Source organism: Mustela nigripes, chromosome 16 (assembly GCF_022355385.1).
Source record: "Mustela nigripes isolate SB6536 chromosome 16, MUSNIG.SB6536, whole genome shotgun sequence".
Lineage (NCBI taxonomy): Eukaryota > Metazoa > Chordata > Mammalia > Carnivora > Mustelidae > Mustela > Mustela nigripes.
This window is the reverse complement of record NC_081572.1, coordinates 14,487,745-14,496,785: the sequence shown is the minus strand read 5'-3', so window position 1 is coordinate 14,496,785 and position 9,041 is coordinate 14,487,745. Positions and strand designations below refer to the sequence as shown.

The 9,041-nt window shown below is 51.7% G+C and overlaps 1 protein-coding gene across 1 annotated transcript; it reads right to left on the bottom strand.

Moving 5' to 3' along the window:
• Positions 1 to 4,269: 4,269 nt before the first annotated feature.
• On the bottom strand, positions 4,270 to 8,794 carry LOC132004499 (somatotropin). The gene is made up of 5 exons (XM_059380987.1): positions 8,712 to 8,794; positions 5,344 to 5,504; positions 5,056 to 5,172; positions 4,748 to 4,909; positions 4,270 to 4,470 (listed from the first exon to the last, which is right to left on the bottom strand). Exons 2-5 carry the CDS (start codon positions 5,488 to 5,490, stop codon positions 4,270 to 4,272), a joined length of 627 nt encoding a protein of 208 aa, XP_059236970.1. The 5' UTR covers positions 5,491 to 5,504; positions 8,712 to 8,794.
• Between the last annotated feature and the right edge of the window lie 247 nt (positions 8,795 to 9,041).

Here is a 9,041-nt window from a genome sequence, read left to right as displayed (position 1 = left end):
GTGTTGCCCATAAAGAGGGCGGTAGCGAGGCCAAGAGGGACAAATGATAACGGCCCCCAGACTCTGATGGAGGGAGTCTGATCTCTGTCACACCAAAGGCCAACAGACTTCCAACAGGCACCGTTCCATCAGGAGCAGTCTGGTTCCAGACAGGAGTCAGACCGAAGGGCAGCCTAATCCGAAAGGAACGGTTCAGTTCTGGAAAAGAGTCAGACCGAAGGCCAAGTGAACACTCAGAAAAAATGCGATCTTAAAACAGATCCTGAATAAAGCCTGGAGAACTCAAAGAGAGCAGAGCTCAAAATCCAGGGCGAAACTTACCCTCCTCAGAGTCCAAGGTCCCAGAGGGCGCAGTGAGCCCGGTTGGCTCTGCGGGTACCAGCACCACTTTGCTCCCTAGCTTCAACATTGTTACAGTTTCTCTGGATCCCACTCACAAGCATTCATGTTAACCTTAAAAATAAAATGCCTGTTATTTTTACCAGCAAAAATGGGTTTATAGGGGAATAACAAAGAGCGACAACTCACTCAAAGCACACCACAGCAAACCCATACGGAAAACTGCGCACAGAGGACTGCCTTTTTATAGAGGAAACCTGACGTTGGGAAGACTGCTGTAAACAGAAAGTCCATTGGAGTAAAGTGAGAGTTGGAAGTATGGTGGCTTCTCATTGGCTGAATTGTGAGTGTCTCTCATTGGCTGGGTTGTTGCTGGGGGAGGAGGAAAGTCTTTCCTCTGGTTGCCTGATAGTAAAGTGGTATCTCTGCAGCGTCCATCTCTCACTGCTGGATCTGCAAATGCCAAGTGGTAGGACACGAGAACTCCCCTTGCTGGCCTCCCAACTCCGTTCTAAACTAGGTTTCTTTTTACTGATTTTCACAGAAGAAATTCAGGTTAGAGTAAATTTAAAAGAGTACATGGAGTCAGAAAAACATTATTCCGTGGGGGTAGGGAAGTTCCAGATTACTTGAGCTCTGGCTATTGAACTGGTTCTTCGGGAAATCTCACTGATCTTACTTTTGGGAAGATTTTGCATTTGAAGTTTAAAACACATTTTAAAGTTGTGGTAAAATATACATAACATAAAATTTACCATCTTAACCATTTTTTAAAAAAGAATTTTATTTTTAAATAATCTCTACACCCAATATGGGACTCAAACTCACAACCCCAAGATCAAGAGTCAGGTGCTCTACCAACTGAGCAAGATAGGTGCCCCCCATCCTAACCATTTTAAGTGTACAGTTCAGTAGTGTCAAGTACATTCACACCTCAATCAGTCTCCAGAAGTCCTTGCTTTGCAAAACTGATATTCCACCTATTAAATAACAACTCATTCCCTCTTCCCCCAGCCCTGGTAACCAACCACTCTACTTTCTTGTCTTTATAAATTTAACTATGGTAAGTACCTCCTGGAGAGAAATCATATAGCTCTTGTCTTTTTGTTACTGACTTGTTAAAAAAATTTTTTTAGAGGACTGTTTAGAATTAGAAACAGAGAGAAACACGACTGACCTAGGTCTTCATCATGGGTGGACCTGGATATGGGATCTTTGCTGTCCCTAACTCAGTGGTTCTCAGCTTTGTTTGCACATTAGACTCAGTTTTTAAAACCACCTCTTTCTGCATCCCTTCCAGACCAATTAAATCAGAATTGCAGGGAGTGGAGGCTGCTGCAAAAATTGTTTAGAAAACATTTCAGGTGTTTCTAATTTGTGATGGAGGGTGGCATCCACCGCTTAATTAAAAAGCTGAAAGGCAGAATAACATTTGTCAAATCAAGACGTTTAGGGGATGGCCTTTGAGGTCTTTTTAAAATTCTAAAATTTTGCAAAATCAGTTAGTGTCTCTCAACCAGTGTTGGTGGATTGGATTCTGCAAAACCCAGAAGGAGCCGAGAGGTCGCTCCCAGGACTGTGGCTCCCCCTGCAGTCTACTGCTGTCATGACAACCCCACTTTAGAACCCTCTCCCTAGTAGCTTACCCCTGTTCCATAGGCACCCTTCTCCTGCCACATTCATTCAACAAACACTGTACTTTTTAGAGATGGTTCACATTTCCTTCTCAAACACTTATGCAAGCTAAGAGGTCATTATATTTATGCTCATTACCTCAACTTCTGAAGAATATGAGATTTCCAAATAGTTATGAGATCAAATGAGGGATAATACACGAATATTGCTTTTTAGCTTAATGTAAGAAATACGTCTCTGAAAACAGAGTGGTTTAATAGAGTGAGTTGTCTTGTGAGATAGTGACTCCCTTCACACTAGTGCTACACAATGAGTACTATCTCTAAGCGATGCTATGGAATAAGAGTTCCTAAATTAGAATGAATTAGGGTTACCTATGAATCCTTTCCTACCCCCAAAGTCCATGATTTTAAGCAAGACAATAAAATAATGATTTATGGCAGAAGAATGGTTTCTGAGTTAAGAAGTGGAGCTTGGGGTTCTGATAATTCCATCTTTCAACCATTCCCCAAGAACTTACTAAATGTAAAATATCCAAAATGAATACAGGTGGGTCTTGTTCTAAAGAAAATCCATCATAGCTTACACAGATTTGAACTTTTCATAAAGATTAATTAGGACACTGACTATTGTGTTATAAAAGAATTGTTGATTTTGCAAAATCATACTTGGATACTAGAGTTCCTCTGAGCATCTAAGTATTGATTTGTAGGGCACTACTTAGCGAAGGTGTTTAGGTGACCAAAGACTTCATTCTTTGTAAGTTCATGTGGAAATAAGAACCAGTTGAGAAGCTATCAGCAAAACAGAATTTGATTTGATAACAAGTATTTAAACATTCCCTCAGAAAATATGGAACACTCCAAAATTCAGTGTAAAAGAGCAGCAATTTCATGAGGGCTGTAATGTGTCAACACTGTAGAAACATCATTTTACCTAATCCTAACACAGCCTTGCAAGGCAATTTGTTGTCATTCATTTTATAGGTGAGAAAACTGGGTCCCAGAGAGGTTAAGGAATCTACTCATGAGCCTAAATTCAAGTCCAAATATTTCTGATTCATTCTTTCACAAGTTATCCCAATCCACTACCCTTAGAACAAATTACGCACTGACAGCTTGAAGAGCAAATAAGTTTGGGTTCATTTTTGCCCTTAAAAGTGTTTTCAATATGGGTGCGCCTGGGTGGCTCATTCAGTTAAGTGTCCAACTCTTGGTTTCGGCTCAGGTCATGATCTCAGGGTTGTGAGATCGAGCCCCGAGTCTCACTTCCGGCTCAGTGCCCAGTCTGCTTGAGATCTTTCCCCTTCCCCGACTCTCCTTCTGCTCCCCCCACCCCATTCACACATGCTCTCTCTAAAATAAATAAAATATTAAAAAAAAATTTTAATGTGAATTAGTCACTGATGTTTTAAAAATCAGATTTCACATGAAAGTCTGTATGTCCTGTGTGTTTTAAAAATAACAACCTTGCCCCGTGGTTCTAAATGGGGCAAAGTCTGGCTAGGCCCCCAACTTCACTGGGGTCTGAATTCTTCAGGTTGCTCTGGTCCCTGTGATCTGGGCTGTACCCCTGATGCGGAAGTGGAGTGTCAGTTAGGACTTACCCCTTCACGACCAGCCCTCCTTACTTTCATAATTATCTACCTGGCCCCCACTGGTACTTAATTTGCAACCCTGATTTAGTGTCTTTCCTCCACTTCCTTGCCACCATTCAGATCCCGAATATTCTAAAGCTGTTTTGCATCGTTCCCGCTTCCCAAGAGTGGCAGGGTCTAACTGTGTCTTCATCTTAGACTTTCTGCACAAAAGTAATTCTGATTTCTCTTGTTGTTTTCTCCCATGTTGGGGCATTTTGCTTCTGTACTTAACAGCTTGCCTTGCTTTCCATGTCTTCCCGCTCTTGGGGGCTAGATTTGGTGTTGTGGTGCCCATGGGGGAGGGAAGAACGTCTCCAGGGAATTTATGGGGGGTGCTCCTGACCTGTGGTTGCCCAGTGAGCTGGGGCCTGGGGCCTGGGGCCTGGGCAGGGGACTTGATGCGCCATGGACAGGAGTGAACGTGTCAGTTTCTTTTTAGCCCAGGGAGAATGGGGTCAGTGATCCTCCCCCGCAGACCCCACAGGATGCCAACGGTTGTCTTCCCAGCCAGCCACTTGCCCCGCGAGATAGCATGACGCCCACTCAGACGCTGTGATGCAATTTCATTTTATTAGGAAAGCACAGTGGACACCGGGAGAGGCCCTTTCCAGGGTCAGGGGAGGCTGTGGGGAGGGGGTGAAAGGAAAGCCCGGCAACTAGAAGGCACAGCTGCTTTCCACGAAGCGGCGACACTTCATGACCCGCAGATACGTCTCGGCCTTGTGCAGGTCCTTCTTGAAGCAGGAGAGCAGCCCATAGTTCTTGAGCAGCGCGTCGTCGCTGCGCAGGTTTGTGTCAAACTTGTCGTAGGTTTGCTTCAGGATCTGCCCGGCCCGGGGGCTGCCGTCTTCCAGCTCCTGCCCAAGGGGAGGAGGGACAGAGAGGCCCAGGCGTCGCCCGCTGCTCCTTCCCTGTCCCCCAACCGCCAGCGGCCCTCCCCTCCAGGGCTCCGAGAAGGGAATGGAGGATTCCCGGGAGGAACCGAGTAAGCGTTCTCAGGGGTCAAGGTCGGACTGCTTGCTCTACAGGAAGGGGCGCCGTCTCCCAGCCCCTGCAAGACCCCCCCCCCGGCCCCTCGTCAGAACCAGCGGGGCCAGCAGGCCCAGGGGAGGGGACCCGCGGCGCCCTCCGCACCCGCATCAGCGCTTGGATGCCTTCCTCCAGGTCCTTCAGCTTCTCGTAGACTCGGTCCGAGGTGCCGAACACCAGGCTGTTGGTGAAGACCCTGCTGAGGAACTGCACGGGCCCCAGCCACGACTGGATGAGCAGCAGCGAGAAGCGGAGCAGCTCCACGTCCTGCGGGTGGAGGGGGTGGTGGGCCCGCTGGCCTCGGCCCTGGGGGGCCTCCCCCGGCCGCCCTCTGCCCCAGGGGCCGGACTCCTGCAGAGAGCAGGAGCCCCCTTCTTGGAAGGAGGCCCGCCGGCCCGCCCTGGGCCACTCACGGATCTCTGCTGGGCCTCGTCCTTGCCGGTGGGCGCGGGGATGGTCTCCGAGAAGCAGAAGGCGGCCTGCGCGTTCTGGATGGAGTACCTCTGGCCCTCGGGGATGTACGCCCGCTCCTGGAGGAAGGATGCCCAGGTCCTCCTCACTGCCTGACTCGGAGGCCCCCTCCGTGTGTGCTCAGGGGACAACCTCTTCGCTCCTCGGTTCCCACCCCCTTGCGTCCCAGGGGTTGGGGGAAAGTCACCCCTTCCTGCCCCACCCCCAGCACCCATTCCTGGGAAGCTCACAAAGTCTTTGTAGGTGTCGGCAGCCAGCTGGTGCAGGTGCTGGGCCCGGAGCACGGCGTTGGCAAACAGGCTGGACAACGGCATGGCCGGGAAGGCGCCCACCTCCTGAGGCCAGGGCAGGCAGAGCAGGGCGAACACCAGGAGCATGGAGTTCCGGGGACCTGCACACAGAGGGACACAGAGGGCAAGGCTGGGGCCCAGACAACGAGATGCCCGTTTCCTGCCAGCCCTTCCCCTGCCCCCAGGGGCTGAGAACATTTAACACTTGGCCAAACATCTGGGCAGAGCCCTCTCTTCTCCCCTCCAGCAGCCCCAGAGCCCAGGGTTAGCGCCCCAACCATTGGCAGGCCCCCCACCCCAGCCCTCCCTTGCCCCTCAGTACATGCCAAGGCCAAGGGGACTTACCAGCAGCCATTGCAGCCAGGTGAGCTGTCCACAGGACCCTGAGCGCTTTGGGGAGCTGGGTGCTGGGATCCTGGAATCGGTCCCTTGCGGGCCCTTTTTATACCCTGGTCCCTTCTCTCTCCCCCTCTGCCCCCACCTATTTTCTCTATACATTTATGCATTGGGCCAGTGGCCGGTCTGTGCTGATGGATAATTTAGAGCCTCCTCCCTCTTGTCCTGTTCCCGCTCTTCTCGGGGTCATGTCCCCCAGGCCGGCCCTGGCATTTCCGCCTCTCCACCGTCGCCGGCCCTGAGGACTGTGCACACAGGGTCTCGGCTGCAGAGACCACCCAATCTGTCCTCATTTCCAGGGGCAGGTGGCAGGTGCGATGTGGTAGGGCACCATCATGGGGTGGTCTGCCCAGGGGAGGAGGACCCAGCCAGTCCCCGAATGGGGGGCCGTGTAGGCCAGGTGTGCTGTGAGGGCTGTACCTCCCCCTCTGTTCCTATTCCTCCTCCCTGCACAGCTGCCCTCTGTCCACCAGGGAGAACGTGTATTTGGGGAAAGGGCGCCCAGAACAGCCCAGGATCCTGGGGTTTCTGGGTACAATTCAGCCCCAGGTTCCACCTCTGCTGCTGTCACCATCCCCCCGCCCCCTTTCCCGCCATCGGACCACTGGGTCTGGCCTGAGGCAGGTGGTGCTGAACGCGGACCTCCAGAGGGCCCCGGCCCCACACTGTCTGCCCCTGCCTCCACCCCGTTTTCCTGAAGTAGGGACACCTCTAGGTGACTGGGGCGAGTCATAACCTCCCCCCCAACTCCTCAAACGTGCTATAGAGATGCAAACCAAGAAGAGAAGTGCCAGGGACAGACCCAGGCTCCTGGGGCTTCCCACCCCCACCCCCCACCCAACCCAGCCACCGCCAGAGGATCTCCAGTTCGGAAGAGCCCTTGAGAGTTTGGGTCTCGTCCCCATACTGGGAACTTCGGGTACAGCACCCCCAAAGATGCTCTCTCCAGTTACCTCAGTTACCTCCCGGTCCTCCTTCTCCTTTAATATTTGTATAGAACTCTTCACGTTGTGACCTGTTTGACCCTCATGACCATCTTGGGAAGGCGGAATTATTGCCTCCCCATTTTACAGAGGAGCTGACTGAGGCTCAGAGAGGCTTGCTCTCGCCAGCTACTTCAGCCAAAGTTGACCTCCCAAACCTTCCTCTTCCCCTGTTGATCATCCCAAACCCTTTCTCCAGAGCAGACTGGGTGGGCCACTTAGTTAGTGTATCTTTTAAATGTCTCTCAAAACAGAGATCCTGGGGCTCCTGGGTGGCTCAGTCGGTTAAGCATCTGCCTTTGGCTCAGGTAATGAGCCCAGCCAGGGTCCTGGGATCGAGCCCCGCATCAGGTTCCTGCTCAGAGGGAAGCCTGCTTCTCCCTCTCCCATTCCCCCTGCTTGTGTTCCCTCTCTCTATCAAATGAATAAATAAAATCTTAAAAAAACAAAAACAAAAACGGAGATCCCGCCCCTCATCATGAGGATCCCTTTGCTTCACTTTGTCCTCTGCCATGAGGCGGGCTGTGGTCCCTCATATCCCACGCAAGACTGGGCCAGACATGGGGTGCATGTTGGAGACCAGGTAGCCGTAGAAGGCGGCGGCTGGGAAGGCTGGGTAGGACAGTCACCTTTCAGCCTCCAGGCCAGGGCGTGGGGACATTGTGGCCTTGGCAGGCCACCAGCATCAGATCACCCCCAGGACTAAGAGCGGGAATTTCCCTCCCTGTACACCTTCCACCTCTTGAGTCTAAGAACATTTAGCACTTGCCCTGTGGGAAAATAAACAAATGAACCAGTAAACCCTTCTAGAGGTCGTTGGCTATGGTGTTGGCAACCAATGTTGAAAAGCCACACCCTTGTGGTCCAGGATGCAAGTGCTGGCCTCTTGCCACCTCCCACTTTTAGGATACACTTCCTTTTCTCCCATCATTCGAGAATCATCGCCCAACTGTGCCCTGATTCATTGTCTGCTGGGGAAGGCACTGGGATGCACAGAGCTCTTCCCTAGGCAGGGCTGAGGGAGGACCAGAGGGGGCTGTCATTGAAGATGTAGGCCTGAGGAAGAGGGGGGCATGGGAAAGGCTCTCTGCTCTTCCTTGCAGCTCTACTACAGTGGAGGGGCCAGGAGCAAAATGGAGGAAGTTCTCGGAGCTCCACACAGCTTTCTGCCTGCCCCTTCCCTCTTTGTGGAGGACGGATGTGGAACCCTTCATGACCAGTTTCTAGCTAATGGTGGGGGAACTTGTATGTGAACTGTGGACCATGGTGAGGCCTCAGGCCTCCCTTAGGAGTGAGGGTACAGGAGCCCAAGTTGGGGACTGCTCAAGAACCACACAAGATGGGTACAAGGGAGGTGTGGCTAACGTTCTCCTCAGGTGGAGATGGAAGAACAGATGGAACCAGCCAGATCAGGGGACTGGACCTTCTCTTCTCACCAAACCCACTTCCATTGACCCCAGAACTAGACTGGCTCACAAGACTCTGGAGGTCCCTGAGGATGCCCCATTGGGGTTACCACAGTGGCAGCTAGAATGGAAGGGTGTGGAGGTAGACTAGAGATTTTCCCTCCAGTGCTGGGGAGTCACCCATCCTTTCTTGGGGCACCACGGGGCCAGACCCCTGGCTTCTCCATGTTCAGAGACATAGAACCATGGCCTCCGTGTGGTGGCTAGTGGGAAGAGGCTGTGATTAGCATCTCTGGGGTCAGCCTCAAAAGGCTCAAGATGAATTGCCCATCATCTTGGAATCCATGAAATTCAGTGTTTGGAAGCCCTTCATATTTTCAGATTTGAAATCTGGGGTTTTCCGAACCTATTGTGGAAGCTTACAGATCGGCTCTTGATCTGAAAGTGACTTCTTTCAGGCTTCAGGAATCCCTCTGAGGTTCAATCCATGAGGTCTGGAGTCATTTTTTGGAGTCATACTTACTGCTGGCTCAGGGACAGCCTCAGAGGGACGGGTGGCAGTTCTTTCCACTCCCGCCACCTTGGTCACTTGAGGTCCGCATTTCCCACCGCGAACTCGGTGCTGCTTTTCTTGAGGCCAGACGCTGGGATTGTCCCTGGGACGTAACTCCGCCTCCTCTTTGCTTCCAGCATGAGTCCCAGCACCACGTCAATCATTCCGCATTGGGTTAAGGTCTCTAGAGAATATTATGTGGGGGTTCCCAAAGGCTTCCTCAGGGGAGTCGGGGAAGGAGAACAACATTTCTGAGTGCCCATGATGTGCCAGGCTCTGTCCTGGCTGATGCGAGCGGGA

Coding starts and splice junctions, on each gene's coding strand:
- LOC132004499 (XM_059380987.1), bottom strand. CDS start 5,490: ATGCTCCTGGTGTTCGCCCTGCTCTGCCTGCCCTGGCCTCAGGAGGTG. Junction 5,173..5,343: donor CCGACACCTACAAAGACTTT/GTGAGCTTCCCA, acceptor TCCTTCCTCCAG/GAGCGGGCGTACATCCCCGA. Junction 4,910..5,055: donor ACGAGGCCCAGCAGAGATCC/GTGAGTGGCCCA, acceptor CTCCACCCGCAG/GACGTGGAGCTGCTCCGCTT.